The following is a 24,022-nucleotide window of genomic DNA, read 5'->3' as shown; positions in this document are numbered from 1 at the left end:
TTGCAAATATCTTCTCCCATTCCATCAGTTGCCTTTTAATTTTGTTGATCATTTCCTTCACTGTGAAGAAGCTTTTTATCTTATGAAATCCTAATAGTTCATTTTTGCATTTGTTTCCTTTGCCTCTGAAGACATGTCTAGTAAGAAGTTGCTACAGCTGAGGTCACAGAGGTTGCTGCCTATGTTCTCCTCTAGGATTTTGTTGGTTTCCTGTCTCACATTTAGGTCTTTCATTCATTTTGAATTTATTTGTGTGTCTGGCATAAGAAAGTGGTCCAATTTCATTATTTTGCATATTGCTATCCGGACACTTAAATACAGAGAACAAACTGGCGGTTACCAGAGGGGAGGTGGGTAGGGGATGGGTGGACTAGATAAAGAGGACTTAGAGTACACTTGTCCTAATGACCACTGAGTGCTGTATAAAATTCTGAAATCACATTGTACACCTGAAACTAAGGTAGCACTGTATGTAACTTAGATGTGAATTTTTAAAAAATAAAAATTTTAAATGTAGCAATTAGCCCTTATATTACTCAGAATAAAACCCATAGTACTTACTTTGGCCAACGAGACTCTCTACCATCTTTTCCATATCCCTTTTCCCTCTTCTCCACTCTTCAGCTCACCTCTTGAATTGTATTCTTCTCACATTTGCCCATTCCACTCCAGCCATACTGTCCTCTTGGCTGACCCTAAAAGACATCCGGTATACTTCTGAGTCAGGCCCTTGCATCTACCATTCTTCAGCCTCATATAGTCTTCCATCCCACTACCTCTTGATAGTCCCATGACTTGCTGCCTCCCCATACTGAGACTTTTGCTCAAATGTTTTATCACTTTATCGGTGACATTTCCCTTTCCTTTCCCATATATACATACATACAATGGTAATATATATATAATATGTATATATTATATTTTATATATATATGCATGTATATATATAAAAGTATACACAAATCTTACTCCCAAGCTAGGTCTTCCCCAACCTCTTTTCTGCATTTTATATTTATATTTATAAACAAATAAAAGATACTTGTTTGTTGTCTTCTTCCTCTGCTAGATGGGTGCTCCATCATTTCAGGGTCTTTCGTCTCTGTTGTTTATGACTATATCCCCAGCTCTTGGGAAGGAACCCAACAACAGCAGATCTTCATGAATATTGTTGAATTAAATATGTTAGATACTTGAGTCAAAAATGAAAGCACTTCCTGATCTTGTTAGGGAGAGAGCCATTTAAAGAAAAGATCATTTAAAATGTCATTTGAAAGAAGTATGAGTAGAAAGAGGATGAGCTTTTTTTTTTTTTTCAGCATAACAGTATTCATTGTTTTTGCACAACACCAAAATGTGCCCTCCCTATTACCCACCACCTGTTCCCCCAACCTCCCACCCCTGACCCTTCAAAACCCTCAGGTTGTTTTTCAGAGTCCATAGTCTCTTATGGTTCGCCTCCCCTCCCCAATGTCCATAGCCCCCTCCCCCTCTCCCAATCCCACCTCCCCCCAGCAAACCCCAGTTTGTTTTGTGAGATTAAGAGTCATTTATGGTTTGTCTCCCTCCCAATCCCATCTTGTTTCATTTATTCTTCTCCTATCCCCCTAACCGGATGAGCTTTTTAACAAAAAGCTCAAGGGTTGAGGATGACTTTACTCTGTAGGCAACATTGGAGCTGAGTATTTAAAAATTAAATGGCATTTGCCAGGTGGAGAAAGTGAGAGTGTAGGGCAGACAAATAAGAAGCACAGGTATAGATATCTGAAAACACAAGACACATTAAAGGAACAATGAACAGTTGTGACTAGAGCCTAAGATAATTAGAAAGGCAAGCAGGTAAGGTAATTTGGAGCTGACTGGGAAGCAAAGCAATTTTCTCAAATTCTCAAATTAATAAATTTCAAATTGTAGAATTCATAATCTTTAGTAATTGGTTCTAATTTTCCCAAGCCCTTAGCTTGTCTACATTAAGTTACTTATACATAACAATTAAGTAACAAGTTGATTAAAATCATTCCATATTATTCTTAGTAAAAAATACTCCTGACTCTCATGATCTAATACTCTATATAAAAATAAAGGCACTATATTCTCTGCAATGTATCTTCAAAGATAAAGATATTAGATTTTTGAAAGATATTAGATTTTGAAGAAATGAAGTGGAATTAGGGAAAAATACAAAAATGTGGCTGCCGAAGATATATATCCTCTTATTCTTTTATCATAGGCTTTCTGATTAAGAAAAGTTATATTCCCAAGCTAATTTTCTTTTTTTTTTTCTTTTTTACAGAGAGAGAGAGAGAGAGAGAGAGAGATTACAAGTAGGAGCAGCAGCCAGAGAGGGGAGGAAGCAGGCTCCCTGCCAAGCAGAGAGCCCGATACAGGGCTCGATCCCAGGACCTTGAGATCATGACCTGAGCTGAAGGCAGAGGCTTAACCCACTGAGCCACCCAGGCGCCCCCCAAGCTAATTTTCTTATTGCACTCCTTGTCTGCTTATCTGTCTCTCCATGAGACAGTCAATTCCAATTTAGTGCCTGGTATATGCACAAAGCTTTAAATAAGATTTGCTGGTTGGGTTGAAATTGCATCCAGTGGCCTACCTACTTACACATACACCTACAGATCTTCTGAAATTTGCTGATTTCTTGCTATGTTTAAGAGACTGGGCTAAATTCTGTTAAACATTCAAGGAGAAAAAGAATAAGAGAAAGAGAGAAGAATGAAAAAAAGATAAAGAGAAAGAAAGGGGAAGGGAGGGAGGGCAGGAGGAAACAAGGAAGGAAGAGAAGGACAGAAGGAAGGCAGGAAGGAAGGACGGTAAGTAGGAAAGTAGGAAAAGAAGGAATTGGATGCCTTCTCTCCATTCAAGAGAATTTGGTTGTTGAGAGCCTATGATAGGATAAATTCATTAATATGTTTTGCTTCAAATAATTGTCCAAAATTCCTTCTTTTTGAAATGTTGTATTGTCAGAGATCAGAATAATTTATTAATCTGGAATCTCAATAATTTTTATGGATCTGGTTTATGATGAAAGACAGAAAAATTTTACTATTTACTAATCTAATTCAAGATCTCTTCTTAAGCCTATTAATATAATTTTCTAATTAAGGAGGATACACTTTAAAGTCCAGGACATTATGGTAAGCATCAGGAGTCTCATCAGTCAATAATAGAAGAAGGAGAAGGAGCTTATTAAAACACATTCAAATATTCAAACTATTCAAAAATATTCAAAATATTCAAAAGCATGACTCTTGAAATTCCTCAATATCTAATCATAGCTTCACTCTCAAGAAGCTTATAATTTAATATGAAAAGTGGACATACTAAGTAAAAATCAACAGACAGTGTATGTCTAGTGGTAAATATGAGATGCCATTAAATACAGGGGAGAGATGCACCCTCCAGAGGGTTAGTCAAAGAAGAATCCATAGAGGAGGCAAGACTTTCAATGAAGCTCTAAAAGGCATTAGGATTTTGATATAGACATATTTAAGGGAGAGAGAGAGTCTTTGCTGGGATGAGCATATCAATAAAAACAATAACAATAATAATAAGTAATAGAAAGAATGTCTTCTGCTACTATCATTTATTGGGTTTGAGGATGTTCTGGGCATGGTCCTAAGTGCTTTATGTGAATTACTTTATTAAATTTTTATAACCGACCTCTAAGGTAAAGGATAGAAATTACAGATGTTGAACTTGAATTTTAGTGATTACAAGTGACTACCCAAAGAAATACTGATGTGAACTAGAGTCTACCTGATTCCATGCATTATTTAATTAAGCACTAAACCTTTTCTGTTCAAGTGAAGAGTATGTTTTGTGAGGAAATGGAATGCACAGCTGGAAATATACTCAGGAGCAGACCCTGGATACCAGTTCATAGTTTGGTTTGTACACCACTGTGTGGGTTTCTGGCCTTTATCCTATAGAAATGGGGACATTCTGGTAGTATTCAATTGAAAAGTTTTATGATTTATTACAATGAAGGGACTATGCCATAGACTGGGCAAATTGAAGGCAGAAGCCTAATTAAGAGAGGGCAGAGAGTGGACGGGGGAAGAAAATGTAAAAAGGAAGGAAAATGAACTCGGAAAATTTGGATCTAAGGCTCTCCTTAATTGTGAACTCACTTATATTTTTTGGGAAAATATCAGAAATTAAAGTTGCAAAAATTTTTTAAATTCTAAGTTTAGAAATCTATGCTTGTAAAATACGCATCGATTTTGCTGGAGTAGGGGATCAATGTAACCCATAGTGCGGAGGGGACGGGGGCAAAAAAAAAAGGCAGAGAAGAGTTTGAGAGGGAAGCACATCAGATAGAGAGGTGTTTCATCTCTGATATTCCATCTGGAAACCAGACACAATAACACAAAGCCATCCTCCTATCTATACATAGGTGAATCCTACTGAAGATAGGTACAAACAGGACTCTAGGCAAGTAGGCCAGGTAAGTGGCAGCCCTTCTCCCAAGGACAACCCTGAAGTGCAGTAAGAAAACAACTTTCACAGCTGCTCAAGAAGCAGCCAAAACTAGTTTTAACCTGTGCTTTGCTGGACCTTGATGAACCTTTGCTGCTAGCCATTCCAAGACTGAAGCTGGGCCACTTGCACAAGGCTGGAGATGGGTTCAGAATTTCCTGGTGGAGGCAGGAAAGAGCTTACAGAATTTGTGCAGATCAGATCCTGTTGTCTCTAAGCTTAAATACCATTAACTAGTTAAACCAAAATTTTATAATGGTCTGACTCGGATCATAAAATGTGTTCCTAGAATGTTAAACATGAGTCTAAAAGCCAGGCTTGACTTCTTGGATACATGTTAAGTTCGTACGTGGTGAGCCCAGATTTCTAGTGGTTTGTAATGTAGTTTCTATAAAATGGGGTATTGGTAGGTTTTTGGTTTTTTTTTTTGTTTGTTTTTTTTTTAAGGAGATAAAGACATGAAAATAAGTCAACTGCATTCCTGGGCTGAGGTGTGGCTCTACTTACTAAGAAATATATTCTGTTAGTTTCCAGCCACAGTCCCATTTCTTCTGCACTGAAATCTAATGTTATAAGATAAAATATTTTCTATTAAATTTGATAGGTTTAAGTAAAACTACATGATGTGCTTCCATCAAAGGAAATGAAAATCATTCTTCAAAGTGGAATCAATTTGCAATTGTGACAGATGATGTTTTTCAAATTTAGCTGCAGTTCCACAATGGCACTTTGATGTCGTTGAAATAATTGACATAAGAAGCAATTCTCTATTTAAACTGTGTTCTACTTTCGGTTTGGTTCTTCATAATAGGAACACTCCATGGGGTCCTGGATTCTTCTAGTTTTTATTTTGCAGCTACTTTGCATCATAAATAAAAATCTGCTTTTTGTAAAAGGAATTTCTGATTTTATAATAAAAAATGTTTTCTCACTTTTTTATACTGGAAAAAAAAAGTCTGCTTCCTTTGAGCAATTAATGTATATTGATTCATACATTGTCATTTATATTATATCACAGATCTTATTTGACAAATAGCTCTATTCCAAGCAAACATAGATTGCATTTCATTTTTATTATTTACCAAAAAAATTTCCTGAAGACTAAAGAGCCAAGCTAAATGCTCAATTTCTTGCAGCATTTCTGGGGAGAATCCAAGCTGAGTTCATCATAAACTTGAAGCAAGAGTGACAGAGAAGAATCAATAGGCTGACATCAAGCTCTATGCCCCCAGTCTGGAGGCATCTCTGTGGAGGCATGGATACCCGAAACCCCACCTACTGAAAACCCCTAGGCAGATGCAGATGTTCTACAGTGATAGCTTTAAAATCTTCATTCTCTGGTTTTTGTGGATTTGTGGCAAATTTCCCAGTGGTTCTCAGAAAAATGAGAAAATAGGAACACTGCAGTGAATTTTTCATAAACATAAATATGTTTCTGTTAAAGGACTGCCCTTTAAGTAGGAGATTGTCCTCTTCTTAAGCTCCTTCTTTATAAAATAATTATTATTATTAATAGTAGGCTGTTTATTGTTTTTAACATCCTTTCTTGGCAAAATGAAAAGTTGTCAGTCCTGTGTTGGTTCCCACTTGTTTTTCTTTGAAACCATGCTAAATATCAAAAACCTGGAATGGGAAGAATCACTACTGTAGAACATACCAGTGGGAACTTTGGTGAATTTTCTTTCCTCCAGCCCCGTGGCTTACAAAGGGACATGTATAACTTATTACCTCATTTTTTTTTTTAAGTAGGCAAAGTAGCAAGAGTTCTGTTAGAAGCCTCTTGCATCTAAGACATTTCTTCAGATGATAAACGTTATATCGTGGTTTCAATAAAACACCAGGGGACTAGATTACAAATATCATTGACCACTGAAATATGTATTACAACATAGAACTCAATGTGGTATTAACATACCTGTCATGATTTTATCATTCCTCAATCTGAATCCATTTTACAGTGCAGATTAGCTAGCTACCTGCTAAAACTGAGTTTCATATCACTTAGTTATTTGATACGATGTTTCCAGATTACTCCATCCCTTTGCATAACTTTCAGTGAAAAGATTTAGTATCTAATGCTCACCTCACTGAAAACTACTGTAATTGCCGATGTCTTCCGGTATTCTAGGATCACTGGGAATAACGAGAAACTGATAAGATTGAAAAGTGTCCTGTGTGATTTGACACTGTCTTGAGAAAACACGGGATTTCTGTGAGTCGTGTTCTACGTGAGTTGATGGTACATTTGACATTCTGTTGCTTTCTTTCCCTTTTCCCCTTTCCAGTGAAATCAGATGAGTTACAGACAATCAAGAAAGAATTAACCCAGATCAAAACGAAAATTGACTCCTTGCTAGGGCGTCTGGAGAAAATTGAGAAGCAGCAGAAGGCGGAGGCAGGTAAGTGAAAAGGATTTATGGCCAAAGACATGTCATGGTTAAACCAGTGAAACAGTGTCAGTCACAGGGACAGCTCAGGGCCAGGGTGACACTCACCGAGTTTAACAGGTTAATACAGACACATGAAGAAAGGTTTAAGCCAAGAGTTGCAACAAGGCAATCTGAGTTTTTACTTGTTAGAGAACATGAACCAATTTGTCTAAATTTCATATTTTTAAACAAGGAGAAAAGTTTTGATGATAACAAGCATAGTTGTATCATAATTAAAAGTTAATAGCTCAATATCAAGAATCTTTTAAGAAAATAAAATCAATTACTGAAATAATACTGTCAGACTAAAATAATATTCATATTTAAATAAACTAATTGCAGAAATATAACAGATTTCAGAAATGAAGATTAGAAAGCCCAGCCCCTACATTGCTACAACCCTGTAAAACAAGTATCCAGTTTCAGGGTCCTCCACATCTAAAACCTGCCCCTGGCCACCCCCTGCCAAGTCATTTGATTATATCTTTTACACTGAATGCCCCTTCTCCTTTGAATGATTAGCCTTGACTCTGTTTCTCTTCTAATACAATTCTAATGCTCTTGTTATGTGGCTACATATATTTTTTAAATCATAGACCGTGAGAACTGGGATACAGTTAGAGCTGAGCGAGTACACAGTTTGAAAATCACGTTCTGCAAGCCTCATATACCTCAGAGGCTCCCTGGAGATAGGATGAGGGTTAGAAGGAGGCCCAGGAGGTAGATGAACTCATGCCTCCTCCAAATCCAGCCCTTGCTCTACCTGTGTATCGATTTTATTATTGGGTTTCAATGTAAGACTTCATTTGCTTAAAGAGCTTCACTTTTCAGGGGTGCCTGGGTGGCTTAGTCAATTAAGTGTCCCACTCTTGATTTCAAGGGAAAAAAAAAAAAAGGAGAGCTTCACTTTTTAAAAAATACAGTTCTGAAAGCCATTGATCAAATCCAGCTTCCTCATTTCACAGATGAAAAAACAAAGGTTCAAGGAGGTAAATTGATTTTTCCATGGTCACTTGACTAGTGAGTGATGGACCTGGGTCTCAAACCACAGTCTCGTGAGTGACTCCTGTGCTCTTCCCATTTATAGTTTTAATCTCAGGTCCCACCTAGGACCTGGTCCCAGGATTTCACTGAGATGAGGCTCCCTGGTTACTCCTTACTAATGAGAACTGGTTGGGATCCTGGGGCTCCTGAGCTACACAGCAAAGAGGAACCTGCCTGTGTGTTCACTGTATCACTGGGGTGAGGACTAGAGCCTTTATCTCCTAGTGATGAGCCATGTAGGACTCAAAAGAAAAGAAAGCAGATGTGAGTTGGTGGCACAGCATAGTGAATAAGAGAAATAAGCTCTGGTTCAGATTCTCACGCACCACTGACTTAGCCTCATTTTTTTCATTTATAAAATAAAAATACTAATCCTTACCTCACATTGTGAGAAACAAATAAAGGATCATATGTAACTTATACAGCACAATTATGAGCAGGGGATAAAGGCTCAAGAATTGGAGCTGTTTGGCATTGGCCGTAACACAAGCATATACAGGCAAATGAACACTTCTACTATTTTCGCACGACCCATTTTTTCAAAACATGAGCTATATACCTAGCACATGGACGGCAGCTTCTCACTAACGTGGATGGGAAAGAGTAGATAAAACAATCATTTTAGTAAAAATTTCTATTATTGGGGCGCCTGGGTGGCTCTGTGGGTTAAAGCCTCTGCCTTCAGCTCAGGTCATGATCTCAGGGTCCTGGGATCGAGCCCCGCATCGGGCTCTCTGCTCAGTGGGGAGCCTGCTTCTCTCTCTCCCTCTCCCTGCCTCTCTGCCTACTTGTGATCTCTGTCTGTCAAATAAATAAATAAAATCTTTAAAAAAAAATTCTATTATTAACATATTTTCTACTGAGAAAACATACGGGCAAAAGATCGGAGTAGACATTTTTCTAAAGAAGACATACAGAGATGGCCATCAGGGACATGAAAAGAAGCTCAGCATCACCAGTCACCAGGGAAATGCAAATCAAAACTACCAGGTAATATCACCTCAAGCTTGTCCGAATGGCTAGTATCAAAAAGACAAGAAACAACAAGTGCTGGTGTGGATATGGATAAAAGAGAACCCTGGGGCACTGTTGGTGGGATTGTAACTTTCCACTATGAAAACAGATGGAGGTTCCTCAAAAGATTAAAATTAGAACTACCATATGATCCAAAAATCGTACTGCTGGGTATTTATTTGAAGAAAACAAAAACACTGCCTACCCTTCTTAATACAGAAATTTAGACTTTAGGAAGTTTTTTAGATGCTGTCTATGGCACTAATCTAAAGTGTTGCTGTAACTGAAATATCCTGTGATGTCGCCTAAATCAATATTTCCCTTTGAGGAACTTCTGTGAAATTCGTTATTATGTAAAACAACCCTTACAGCAAAGGACTTTGATAACCAATTTGCACTTCAGTTTAAAGGATTATGGAGAACTCATTTAAATATAAATCACCTCAAAGAGAAAAATGTGATCCTTATTCTATCATATTATACCTTCCAGTTTCCTGCAATGAATAATACCTTTCACATATCTTCTTGAAAGATCATCCATAAATGTAACACCAAAATTCAAAGCTTGCGTCTTCTTTTCGTGAAAGGCTGTCACCTTATTTTTGTACATGTTTAAACTTTCCCAGTCGTGAGAGAGTTATTTTTAAAATGAGGGCTTAGTCTTTTGATATTTATGTCTTTCTTACTTTAACATGTTAGGAAGAAAATGGAATTATTTAATTTGTGATTTCATTCACTTAGTAATTGTCTCCTGAACACCATTTGTGTTTATGGAGATATAATGATTATTTTCTATATTTTCTTTATGAGAAGAAATCAGGGTTGTAAGGAAAGAGTCAAGATTAGATTATAGAAAGTGGAGAGAAATAAAATTCTCAAAAATACTCAATATCTCCTTATTAATTTAAGGGAGCACTCATTTTAATGCTTATTTGGTTGCTAAGCTAATTATTTTGTAGCTAACTAAGGTCTCTATTTCATTATTACTCTTTTATACATCTCTCATTCCCAATCTCAGTTTTTTGATAATGAAAGTTTCTAGCATAGAGCACTGGCAGGAAGGAGATGGAAGATCACAAACCAAAGACTGAAAACCACACGACAATGGAAATTGTCCAGTATTCAAGCTTCATACTATCTTTTTTTCTTTTTTGTTTGTAGTGAATTTCTAAGCTATGAGGAATAATTGTAATGAAGTATAATTACTTGACTTGGGATTCTCTATACTTTTAACTGCTTCTAATAGGTATTTGTATGGTGTCTTGTCTCCCTCTTTGAGATTGTAAACTTCCTGAGCATAAGGTCATGTGTTTTCTTCCTTCTCTAACTCCCCAACAACATGTACTATGTACCAGGCACCACCTGGCAAGTCATCTCAACCCCTCAAATGTAAACTAGAGGAATGGATTATGACCTCAAACATACTATCCTAACTTTTGAGTTACAGTTAGCATAATTCTACAACACATAAGTTCTTTTTTTCTTGAATAATTCAATAAACACAACTTTAGGATATAAGGACTATGTAGATTATTGAAAACAACAAATAACACTTATATCATTGTAGCTTACAGTTGTGTCTCACTCCTGGATGATTCTTTTAAAACAGCCACATATAAATGGCCAGATTGGAATGGCACAATTTACATGTGGTTTACACAGCAATGTTAAATCACAAAAAAGGGTAAAAGAGGCAAGAAGGAAAACTAGAAATTGGGTATCATACAATTGGCACAATTAATCCACAGGAAACTACATTTTTTAAAAAAACCAAACTTCAAGCATAAAGTCTCTGATGTGAAAAGGCAAGTAGACATTAGGTAATTCAATTTTATTCTCAGTGGTGTCCCTGATACACTGCAAGCCTGTCCTGCTTGGAAATTCCAATGATAATAACCAATGTCTGACCTCGGCATTAGAGAGGTCACAAACCAGGTCCCATAAGATAAATTCATCCCCCAAGATGTTTGGTAAAAGATACAGAATTTTAAAAAATAACATCCAAGATGGGGCACCTGGGTGGCTCAGTCGTTAAGTGTCTGCCTTCAGCTCAGGTCATGATCCCAGGGTCCTGGGATGAGCTCCACATCAGGCTTCCTGCTCCGTGGGAAGCCTGCTTCTCCCTCTCCCACTCCCCCTGCTTGTGTTCCCTCTCTCTCACTGGGTCTCTCTGTCAAATAAATAACTAAAATCTTTAAAAAGGGAGCAGGGGGAGGGGGGCACCTGGGTGGCTCAGTAGGTTGAGCATCTGCCTTTGAGTCAGGTCATGATCCCAGGGTCCTAGGGTCAAGCCTCACATTGGGCTCCCTGCTCAGCAGGAAGCCTGCTTCTCCCTCTTCCACTGCCCTGCTTGTGTACCCTCTTTCTCTGTGTCTCTCTCTGTCAAACAAATAAATAAAATCTTAAAAAATACATATAACACCAAAAATTATAATATTGCAAATAAATAGCAAAATACATAACTGCTTTTGAAAAGTTGGAATCTTTCCATATTGCTATCATTTTATGCATGGCATACTCTTTTCAGTTTGCTAATATTTTTATTTAGCCATTTCACACATGAATTTTATTTACTGGGTTGGTCCCTATTTGCATTTATGTCTCAGATGCCTACGATGGGTTCTCCTTATAGGGCATCAAGCCAAAGTTCTTTTGTTTTCACTTGGTTTGGTTCCCTGAAGCCAAGATAATGTGCCATCTATTGTGGATGTAACAACCAATTAATTATTTTAAAAGAGCTATAATATTCTCACTCCCAACCTTTAAACGGAGAGTCAACATAATTGGCCCATAGATGTTCATCTTAGCTGCATTCAAATTTTTGTCAGGACATCTTTGAAGCCGTCTTTTCTCTAGATAAATACCAGTAATTTTTTCAGTTGCCTCTCATGAATTTGGTTTTGCATCTTGAACCATTGTCATCTCTCTTCTCTGGTCTTCTATAGTTTGTCAACTGTGTATTGAGGTACTCAGAATGGAAAACATTGCTCCAGATATAATCTGGAGCACCTATAACATGCTCCCTATAATGTAACTATTTCTGCCACCTATAATGTGACTATTTTTGTTCTGAATACCTTACTGCTAGCATTTGCACTCTGGATTAAACTGGTGATGTTTCTGGTTACAGATATTGGATTAAATACATGAATTGAGCTCTGTCGTCTCCTGAAACTGCATTAAAATGATAGGATTTAAAAAATGAAAACCCCTAGGCATAAAGAGAATGGGAACAGAATTTTAGAAGCTAGACAGCAGATGGAGAATTGTACGTGACTTAGCATATCCTAGAAATGTAGGTCCAATTTTAACCACAGACATCCCAAAAGGCTCAAAATTAAAGACATATTCTTCTGGAAAAGGAAGTATTATAAATGGTTGCAAGTCTGTTGAGGGATCAAATTCCTATATAACCATTCCTAACCCCACTTAAAAAGCTGGTGAAGTTTCCTTAGAGAAAAGCTACAACAGCAGATCTCAGAGCTGGTAAACAACAATTTTAAGTGCAGTTGAAGACTAAGGAGAGAAGTGAAAGTTTACACAATTACTGTAGGAATTCCAGGCATTCTCTTCTCCCTCAGCTGCCAGGCTACTGGCAAGACACTAGACGTTTTCATTGGGAATATGAGATCCTAAAAGGAAGGATTTAAAGATGCTGGCATAGATGCCACCCAAGGAATGGTCAACCAGGTCATCCTGCAAAAACAATAACCCTGTGCTTATGAAGCTGCCCATTGATATTTTAATACCCCACTGGTAATATGAATGGACAAGCATCACCGAGTAATAGAAAACACTTAACATAGACAAGAAATATCAGAAAAGGAAAGAGAAGGAAAAAGTTTGAAGGAAACAGATTATGCAGAAGAATAACATTTTAAAAAGAGAAAAAAACACCAATTAATACACTCAGAAAGAAAGAAGATACTGCATTCATGAAACAACATGAAACTAAAACTTGAATATTCAGAGGACAGATAAAAGAGCTTTTAGAAATTAACATGATAGCACAAATAAATAACTCAATACAGAATTGGAAGACAAAATTAAAGAAACTCTCCCAGAAAATAGATATGGAAAATAGGAAGGTATGGATGTGAAAATCACTGGATGAAATCTGAATAACAGGGTTTCAGAAAGAAAGAGGATAGAGCATCAAAAACATTTTCTAGGAAAACAAAAACCAAAGAGCATAGTTAATCACACTGAAAGAATCCACTGAGTGCCTGAAACAATGCATGAAAATAGACGTACATCCAAGCATATCATTGTGATATTTCAGAATGTGAGGACAAAGAGAGGTCGGTCCTACCAACTTCAGAGAGACAGAAAAGAGCAAAAACAGTTCTCATATATAGAAACAGGAATCAGAATACCAATGGGCTTTGCAGCAGCCACACAGAAATGTAGAAGCCAATGAAACATGCCCTAAAAATTCTGAGGTAAGATCATTTAAAAGCTACAGTTCTGTACCTAATAACGATATCCTTAAATGTAAGGGTAGATTAAAGACATTTTCAGATATATAAATGTCAAGAAGTATACCTTAATTCCTTCTTTCTCTGAAAAGTACTGGAGGAGGTACTTCACTAAAACAAGAAGGTGAACTGAGAAAGGGGAAACACGGCTGTCCCAAAGCAGGGAAATCCAAAGGCAAGAACAAGGGGAATCTTCAAGATGGTGGTAAAGGGTATCCTGGCATGAGCTGTGCAGTGGGCCCAGAAAAAAAGAAGTCCAAATCAGATCTACTCCCAAGCTCTGAGAGATACTTTTCCAAGATGAAATTGATCCAATGGCTAAAGGGTGGGGAAGTAAATCAGTCTAAATGAGATTTACATGTCTAGTTAAAGTTTGCTCAACTACATAAAAGTACATAGAGAATTAAATTAAAAACAACAACAAAAAAAAAAACCTAAGACAGTTTTTAACACCAAAGAAAATAGTATTGTTCAGGAAAGAAAAATTATTTATTATATACTAATAAGCTTATTTGCACAAAGCATTAAATACTTAAAATTATTTAAAAACAGAAAATTGGTCTAATCTAATTTACAATATAACTTCCTAGAGTGATGGGGAATAAGTGAGGATTGTATGATAGAGAACTCAATCCTCAGCTTCCTAAGTCTGAGTAATATCAACGGACAGAGCATAAATTGATCAAGAAATAGCAATATAAACATATTATTTAGAAATATGAGGGCATATATTTAAAATAATAAGCTGAGTGGAAAACCTTGAAGGAACTGAAAATGATGAGCAGGTAGGAACAGAAGACTGCTATTTTTGGTAACAAGTCTTGTGGAAATATTTGACTACCAAAATTAAATGTTTTAAAGAAGCCAAATTTAAAGGGATGAAAAGAGAGTGAGTTGTGTGGTTAGCAACAGAATCAAAGCTTTTCCCTCTGCTTAATGGAGAAATTCCTATGGCTATCCCTAGGATAATTGTAAAAGAAAAATTGCACTGGACACTTACTAAAAATGACAAGGAAGACTTCAAGACTGTTGCTTTTCTTTTTTTTTTTGGGGGGGGGGGGTATGGCTCAAAACTCATAGTGCAATATGGGATGGAAACTGAGCTCCACTGAAACAAAAGGCAGGATAATTTTTAAATGCTAAGTTAATGGAAAAGTATTAGAGGATATTAGTACGGAGGCTGGTTGGTATGATTGGGCCATCTGTGTTTGCTAATTGACTGTTATGGAAGATAAGCTTCTGCTCTCCCAGAGAGACTATCTTTCTTGATGATTACATTTCAAGGGGATGACTTCTAGGTTTTAGGAAAGACAGGCCTAGGTTGTAAAAGATTTACATCTCAAAGGAGCATAGAAAGAATTTACAATCCCAAATTTTCTCAAGTAAGTGCTCTAAGAAAAAAGAGGTCAGGAGCCTCTTAATTTAGGAAGAAGCTTGTCTAAAGTTTGGTCAAGCTGAGGGGTACATTAAAGTCCTTGGTAATAATCACCCTCTTTCAAAATTGAAATCTTTCTCCTCACTTTCTTATCTCATATACTCTACTGTCTGTGGGCTCTGTCTGCTCACATCAGTACTACATAAATCCTGTCAACCAAATTGCCAAACGGAACATCTTCTATTCCTTCTACAACCAGTACTGCAAACCCTTACCTTAACATAGTTTTACTCCATCCCTTCTCTCTTTTTCCCCAATACTATTGCCGCTACCCAAACCCTCATCATCTCTCACTTGTTCTGATGCACTTATCTTATTTTTTAACAACTTTATTGAGGTATATTTTACATGCCGTGAAACGTCATCATCCCAAGACTGCAACTCAGTGACTTCTTAGTGGTTTTTCAGAGCAGTACAACCATCACCACATATAAGTTAGAACATTTTCATCCTGCAAGCCTCCCCTGGTAGTTGGTCTCCCCACTTCTAGTCTGCTTCCTCATTAATTCATCTTCCTTGTGGCAAATAGATTTATATTAGCAAAACATCTAGGCCCCAGGCTTAAGAATCAAGGATTCTTGATTGAAATAGGTTCAATCCTATTAGAAATCTAGTCCCCAAACTTATTAGTTGTATGATATTTGGAAAGGTGCTTATGAAATCTATAAAATGGGGAGGGGGGTTAATATCTATCCCTTAAAATTATTGTGAGGTTTAAATAAACTCTTTAATTTTTAAAATCATTTATATTGAATTTGTGGTGACCTCAACAATACAGGTACTCCAGGAGAAGAAATTTAAGGTCATTTTCTCCAGGCATGTACTTATGTAACTGACATTTTAACTGGAAAGCAATCCTCCAATGTAACATTCCTGATGCTCATTTATGTCATTATTAGTAATACCATAAATAAGTTGCATCTTTTTAAATAATATTTATTGGAATCATTGAGTTAAATTCATATTATATACAGGTGTTATAATGTAGAATTTTTTTAAATAATATAGCTTATACTGGTATGCAAAAACAATAGTTCCAGGGTACTTGCTTGGCTCTAATGAATAATGTGACTGTTCTGTATCAACATTCTTTCCAACCATCTGCTAAGTACAATTTAGCTAGCAATTAGCTAGCAATTAAGCCGGCCTGTCAAAAAACTTAATTGTCAACTCAACCAATTTTCAGAGTTATATTAATGATAATAGCTATGCAGCAAACTGAATTTAATAAAAATGCTTTGAACATAAATCCCAACAATTCTAACTTGTTTTCTCAACCATATACAACTTTGGAAATAGAAATATGATGTGCAAAAATAAACAAATAAATAAATAAACCTTTCGAATAGGAGGGTTGAAATTTAATATCAAATTCTTTTCTTTCATGGCTTTCTAAAGCCTGAGGCATTTTTCCATAAACAGAAGCACCCACCTAGCACTCGCCCTTCTTTTCCCTTGACAGCCATTATTTAGTTGGAGCATGTGCCCCTAACTAAACAGACTTATTCATTCTTTAATTTAAAATTGTCTGGTTACTGAAGAGATTCAAAGATCTGTCAAATTAGGCCTTTCTTCTAGAGATATATTAGGAAACAGCCCAGGCTATGGAGTCAGAAAACCTTAAGGGGGAATTCTGACTCTTGTACTCACTAGCTGTGTGACCATGAACACCTGTTTCTCCATCTGTCAAATGATTAAGAAGCCTCCCCTGCAGAATGTTTCAAGGCCTATAGGTAATGAATGTTGCACGGTCAGCACTTTGTAAGGACTCACTAACTTGGAGCCATAATAAATCGTTTTTTTGTTGAAATCCATAATTTATGTAATATTAGAGATATCTTTTAGGCATAAGCTCCTAGCTTTTTGGTTCCTAATCCATTCTTTAAAAAAAAAAATCTAAAGCTCAGTTAGCCCACAAAAGAAATGCTATGGTCACCCATCACTCTGACCTAAAGAAGACAACAGAGACTCCAAAGGATGCCAGGGATCAAAAACAGCCCCCCTTCTGTAAGCCCGTGCGGATTTCATGCTTTATTTTTCTCCCGAAGGCTTATCCATGTGAAAATGAACAATCTTCTGAGAAACTCAGACCCCACATTTTACTCTGACTTAGTGGTAGGGGCTCTCCCTGAAAATGTGGCAGGGATGTTTCTTTTAATCTCTGTGGCTTCATATTTTTGCTACCATGATGCCGAATTCAGTACTCACTTTGACTCTCTGAAAAGGATTTGACACCTAGGCATTTACGTCCATTTTTTAGTTCCATGACAATTCATAAACCTATTCTGCAAATATTTCACTTGCATGTAAGGTTCTGAATTAACCATTAGGGCTACGAAGATGAATAAAAATGTTTCTGCCCCAAAGAACTTTAGCAGCAGAGACATAAATGTGTATGCGCACACATACAGACCACATACACACTCAACACTCACAATAAAACGGAAAGAGTGATAAGTAGAAAAAGAATTATGCAGATAAAGAGAATGCTATTAAATCGGGACTAAACTAAAATATATTAATGACTTCTAGTAGAAGTAAAATTAGTTAATTATTCTTAAAACAGAACAAGTTGCTTTGTTTCTATTTTAACAGGATCATTACTGGGTCAAAACTGCTTGTTAAACCGTGAACCAAGTTTAATAAACAAGATGTGCTTTCATGTGTGATTTTATTCCTAGAACCTATCATTGTTTAGTGATTATAACATTTTTCACTGAGGTAATGATAAAAATCTATGATGACTACATATTACCAAAGCATAGGATGATTGTTTGATTATCATTGTAATTAAAGGGTTTTTTTTTTTCTCAAGCCATGTAACATCTTCCACACATTTATCTTCCAAGTTAATGAATGGATGAATGAGGATAAGTCCTAGGTTTCTTTGCACTGAACTCTAATACACTCTTGCTTTTGAAATAGACTGTTAGAGGAGTTCTGTGTATGTTATATAACACACACACAAAAGCAGAGAATAATTTAAAACACTATGCCTATCTAAACAGAAATGAAGCCAAAATTGTCTTTGCAATGTATAATTCTTAATGGTCAGTAGTGATGAATGATTTTACATAAACTGTCTGTAGCAATCAAATAATCAATATGGATTCAACTCAAGAATTGTTTTTGAGCCTGTTATGATAACATGTTTTTGTGGACTTTACACTTTAGAAAACACATTCACCTCTTTTTTCTCATTTGAGTATGCAGCAGCTCTCTGAAAGATGTTATTTTCATGCTCATCTTTTAAAGAAGGAAGCCATAGTTAATAGGACTAATAATTAACAGAATATGGATCTCAAATCCTATATCCTCTCTAATAGCTTATATTATCTCTTCAATGTATTCAGCACTCAGTAAGGGGTCCAGAGCAAATCAATTTCTTGATAACTGAAGTGTATTGCACTTTTCCCCTTACAAAAGATTAACAACTATATTATCCCCTTTGAATGTGACAATGACCTTCTGAGACAAGAGCTCAAATATTAGGGAAACTTAAACACCACTGAGAAGAGGATAAGGCAGTAGACTATAAGACAGTGTTTGATCTGGGCTTTGGTTGATTGGGAGAGAAGTGACCCTGTTCAGGTGGGAAGATCAGGAGTCAGTTTGGATTTCAAACACACCTGCAACGAATTGATGCACAAAGCCAAATGAGGGCTACTCATCTTTAAGTTCTGATCCTACCTGGGTTCTCTAAAAATCTTCCATACTTCTTCGGTGAAAGACTTTTCAGAGGGGAAAAAAAAAAACTGGAATTTTAATTTCAAAATGAAAAAGCAAGCATTCTCAGAGAACAAATATTTCTGAAATCATTAAAGAAGAAATGTATATGTCAGACCAAATGAATTTCCAAAATGATATTAATCCTAAGTAAAAGTACAGTTATGTGTTATTTAAAAAATAAACATAATGATCTAAAATTGAGAAAGTCTGGCTTTAGGAAAATTTGTAAGATTCAATACACTTTTTCACTGTATAGGATAATAACTGTCTAGTCCCAAACATCCACACCTCTCTCATTCTCGAAATATCAAACCAGGTTATGAAAGCAATGGTATTTTTTTTTTTAAGATTTTATTTGTTTATTTGAGAGAGCAAACATGAGCGGGGGGAGGGGCAGAGGGAGAAGCAGACTCTGCTCAAACTCATCTGCCCATCACAATTTCCCTTCACTTGGCGCTGGCCAGTGGTGTGTCGGTAGGTTAAGGGTTAAAATCTGTAGAGGTTTTTTCCAATGATATGTGGAAGGAAGGCAAGATGAATAAAACCCAGTAATTTTCTGTAACAGTTAAGTTCAGCATGTGTTTGGTCTACATCTCTTGCCTGATTTGCCTTCCTTTTATTTTTATTTTCATTTTTATTTTTTTCTGATTTGCCTTCCTTTTATTCCAGATACTTGGGTCATCTTCTCCAGGCTAAGCCTTTTTGAATAAGCTTGACAGTAATCACTTAAGAATCTTCATAGGACTTTCTATGCTAAAAGTAAGGCAGACATCAGAGAGAAGGGAATTTATGCTACTTGCTTTCATCTGGACACTCACTATATGAGGATAAAGAGTGTAGCTTTGAAAGTAGAATTTACATCATCACTACATTAGTTATATTGTTCTATGGAGCAAATGGAAACTAACAAGTTGATAGAAAAACAACATGGACTGTGTAGTCTGTATCTATATGTGGAAAGTTAATGTGAGGAAAAAGAGCCTAGATTTTGTCATTTTAAGATGCCTGCAATAATTGTTGTTAGCCTTTTTGGACCCACACCAGCTCTTCTTCACCTGAGGAATGAAGCCTCAGCCCCACAATTTTTCACTGTTATTCCCTGTTCTTTCCAGCCCTCTCGTTCCATGCTTACTGGTGGCGGTGTTATCTTGACATATTCCCAATGAGGAGCGTGTGTCTCCTTTTTTCTATGTAACAGTACACATTTATGTAGCCTCCCTTCATAGTGTGCAAAACATTTCCCAAATATAAGCTGTGTTAATCCTCACAGCAAACCCAAGAGGTAGGTGTTTTTGTTATACAGATGAGGAAAAGCTGACCTACTATGTTCTAATGACCTGACCAAGTGACCAAAACAGACTCAAGGCCAGTGTGCATGACTCCACTGGTAAGTAGCTGAGCTTGACCTAGAATCCCGTCCTCTTAACAGCAGGGCCAAGGCACAACCCTACCCTTTTGTCTGATTCTCAATACATAAACTTTAGTATTTGGAGAATTAAAATACAAGAATACATATGAGTAGCTGTTATTAAAATTTTAAACAACCTATAGACAAGGATACCTGCTTATTTATACCTCATTTTTGTCAGTTTATTGATTTACATGTTAGTTGTGTCAGAAAAGATTTGTGCTGAGTCGAAATAGATATATACCACTGCTAACTTTCTTTTTAACTCACATTATGAAAAAGACTATGACTAAATATGCCTCAATTTATTTGTCTCTATAAACTATCTTTATTGCCATAAAATATAAATAAATAAGTTTAAAATGTAACATCTCTTAAAACTCAAATCTGGGGCACCTGGGTGTCTCAGTTGGTTAAGCATCTGCCTTTGGCTCAGGTCATGGTCCCAGGGTCCTGGGATCAAGCCCCACATTGCCCTGCTCCATGGAGATCCTGCTTCTCCCTCTCCCTCTGCCTGCTGCTCTACCTACTCTTGCTCTCTATCTCTCTGTAAAATAAATAAATAATATCTTTAAAAAAAAACCTCAAATCAAATAATGGGATAATTGTCTGATAAAATAACAATAATCAAAATGAGAGAAAACCACACAGCTTTTGAGGTAACCATGTACACACAGGAATAAGTTAGAGTAGGAGGTACATTAAATGATCTTGTTTATTCAATACCCAATCCTTTCTTGACATTTTTACAGGAAATGAAAACCAACCACTAGGGGAGATAATTATTATGTTGTCAGCATAATTCCCATCTGGGCGAATTTCTGTAAATGGAACGTACACACCCTGGTAATTAGAGGGTATTCTATTAATGTAGAATGTAGCTTCATTTGTTGAGCACTTATTATTTGCAAATAACTCTACTAAACTCATTGATTTACTATTCCAAACCTTGGAAGTTAGGAAGTAGTTATCCTAATTGTACAGATGAGAGAACTGAGGCACAAGGAGGGTTAACCATTTTGGCTTTGCATCACAAAGCTGGTAAATCTAATGCCAGAATTTTGTTCTTAACCACTGCAGATAACCACATCTGCCAACAGAATTTAGACTCTAAAATGTCACAGTATTGTTCACATAGACAAGTTGTCTGGAAGACAACGCATGTGCTTTTGTACTTTTTTTCCTCAGTGCATTTTTGTCTTTTTCACTTAGATTTGAACTTGTCAATAAACTTTCCTCATCTTCCCTCCTGAGTGAACAAGTTCTGTGTTTCATTTGATTTTTGCCCTTTGTTTTTGCTGTATTTTTTCCTCCGAGAGCATATCCCTATTAGAAAAGAATATATATAGCCAGGAAGATCCATCTCTTTAAGTAAATCTTTATTACTTTATATACTAGTACCATGTGGACTTCCTAATTTTTGATAATTCCATTTAAAAAATAAATCTACTTAAATGAAAATACACAAAGGTATAGGTATATAATTTACATGACTGAATAAATTCAAGCGGAACATAATAATACCTTATCTTCCTCTCACAGATTTACCCTTTCATAGACTGTTTTTCATGGTTTATCCAAATGGCTCATGAGCAACCCAAGGTAGTAGTCATTTGCTTTCTCCCCCCCAGAAGCTCAGAAGAAGCAATTGGAAGAGAGTATAGAGCTGATCCAAGATGAATGTGTGTCAGAGAATGCAGATCACTCTACAGAGGAGCCTGCTGAAGGAGGGCCAGATGCGGATGGAGAAGAGATGACTGATGGGATAGAGGAGGACTTCGATGAAGATGGGGGTCATGAGCTGGTAGGAACTAAACATTTGGTGTTCACACCCTTTGGTAACAGCACCAGCATGTCAGCAACTCATTCATTCTAAAATAAAGATTTAATATTTGGGGCTTATTTCATTCTTATTGGCATATATGCAAGGCAACATCAGTACAGTGCTTTGCACATAATAAGTGCTCAATACATTTCTGCAAACTTAAATATGACAGAGTAATGAATGGACAATTGAAATATTATATACGCCATCAGCTATAGTTAAAGTGAAATGAAAGATTCTCCTTCCCAATTGCTCCATCATGAAAGGAATCTTGCATTTGAGCAATTATATGTGAACTGTACGTGGATATAATATTCTGGCTACAAACGACCATCTAATGGAAAATACATGGCTCCCTCTCTTATTAGTGTCATTCAGTGATGATAATTATCTTTACTAGTTGTATGGCCAAAAGTTATTTCTGTAGTCTGAAGACTAAGATGACCCTTGATATATGGCCAGGTCACCATCTTTAGTGCATGTACTGCTTGATAGCCAGTTTTTATGAGTTGGGGTTTTAGCAAAGACTTGATTCCTTATATGTTTTATTTTCCCAATGTTGTTATAATCATAGTGCTCATTTCTGATGTTCTTTTCTATATACATACACCAGGGACTTCATAAATATATGCTGATGAGGATGCAATTTCTCATATTTTATCATCCATGAAATTAAACATACTATCTTAAAGGGACTGACTACTAAAAATGATGAGAGGACAAGTTTGAGTGTGCGTGTGTATGTGTGTGTGTTGCCAGCTCTCAAATATCTGTGGACTAATCATATTAAACTTCACTTATCCCAGGTAATTTCAGATTCCAATTTGTTACAATACCTATTATTACTTAACAAATTTTGTCATGGCGGTTGTTGTTTTGGTGTGGTAACCAGCCTATCAGTAGTTTCATTTTGAAAGCTATATATTGATTTTTGGCATTCCGGTTCTGTTTAAATTGCGTGGGGCCTTCATTTAAACTTTTCAAATAGTCTTTAGAGTTTTTAATAACCACCCTTATTTCTCCAGAAGTTGGCGTCAGCTTGAAGGACTTAGGTCACTTTTTAGCATGGTTTTGATTTCAAGAAAACTATTAAGCAGGGTAAAATGAAAGATTAACAGACCTTTCAGATTTTCCTTAGGCCAGACTTTCATTCAATAACTTAATTTTCTCATCCCTTTGTAATCAGACTTCTGTTTTTACCATTCTATTGTGAGTGCTTTTGCCAAGGTCTATGCAGCCCTCTGTGTTGCCATTTCCAATGGTTACCTCTCTGTTCTTATTTTCATTTACTTCTCAGCAAAATTTGGTTAAGAACAGATTAGGGGAATTCTGAGAAATTCTCCCACGATACTAAGTGCTCATCCTCATTTTCCTGTGTTAGAAACTTTCACTCCATACTCGCATTTTAAATATTAGAGTAGCCCAGGGCTTTGCCATATCCTACTTTCTCTTTCTACTCTTTTCCAGGATAACTTCATTAAATAACAGAGTTTTAAATGTCATCTATAGGCCAAAGATTCCTAAATCTAAATTCGTAATCCTTACCTCTTCCTGGAATTCTAGACTCAGACATTTAGGTGCCTATCTCTTCACAGATCTCCTCCAAAAAACCACTGAAACTCAACATGACCAAAACTTTCTTGGTTTTCCTCCAGTCTTCTTATCCCTTCCCAGTCTTCTTCATTCTGATAAACAACTTCGTTATCCACATAGTTGTTAAAACCAAGGAGACTAGGATTACCTTTGATTCTCTCCACCCTCCCCCATTAATTCTACTTCCAAATCATAACCCAAAGCTAATTACATCTCCACTACAACAAACTGATTTTCTTGGTTCAGCCCATGCAATCCATTCTCCACACAAGAAAAATAAAATTCTTCATAAACTATACATCAGATAATGTTACTCCCTTGCTGAAAATCCTACAGCACTTTCTATGACACTTAAAATAAAAATCCCCAGGTGTATGAATGTAAATTGTAATGAGGTTCAGTGTTGACGATGCCAGTGGAGAGAGAGAACTTCATGAAGAGAAAGGGAGAAAGTTCCTGATGCTGCAGGGAAAGGAATCTAAAGCACAGCTATATGGGGCTGGCCCTCAACCTGAAGAGGAACATTTTTCCACTGCAACTAACTGCAATAAGCCTGAGGACTTGGTGGCAGGAGTTTAA

General features: G+C 36.5%; 1 protein-coding gene across 10 annotated transcripts in view; it reads left to right on the top strand.

The window, feature by feature from the left end:
• RALYL (RALY RNA binding protein like) overlaps positions 1–24,022 on the top strand; it is a 698,485-nt gene that overhangs the window by 637,172 nt on the left and 37,291 nt on the right. For 9 of the 10 annotated variants that reach the window (XM_045994627.1, XM_045994554.1, XM_045994359.1 and 6 more), the window contains 2 exons: positions 6,774–6,887; positions 21,657–21,829. In XM_045994627.1, the coding sequence (XP_045850583.1) occupies positions 6,774–6,887; positions 21,657–21,829 (287 nt within the window). The remainder of the gene's footprint in view (positions 1–6,773; positions 6,888–21,656; positions 21,830–24,022) is intronic. The other variant, XM_045994388.1, reaches the window with a different exon arrangement.

This window comes from Meles meles, chromosome 1 (genome assembly GCF_922984935.1).
Source record: "Meles meles chromosome 1, mMelMel3.1 paternal haplotype, whole genome shotgun sequence".
NCBI classification, from domain to species: Eukaryota; Metazoa; Chordata; class Mammalia; order Carnivora; family Mustelidae; genus Meles; species Meles meles.
The sequence above is the reverse complement of the archived record's forward strand: the minus strand, read 5'-3'. Positions and strand labels throughout refer to the sequence as shown.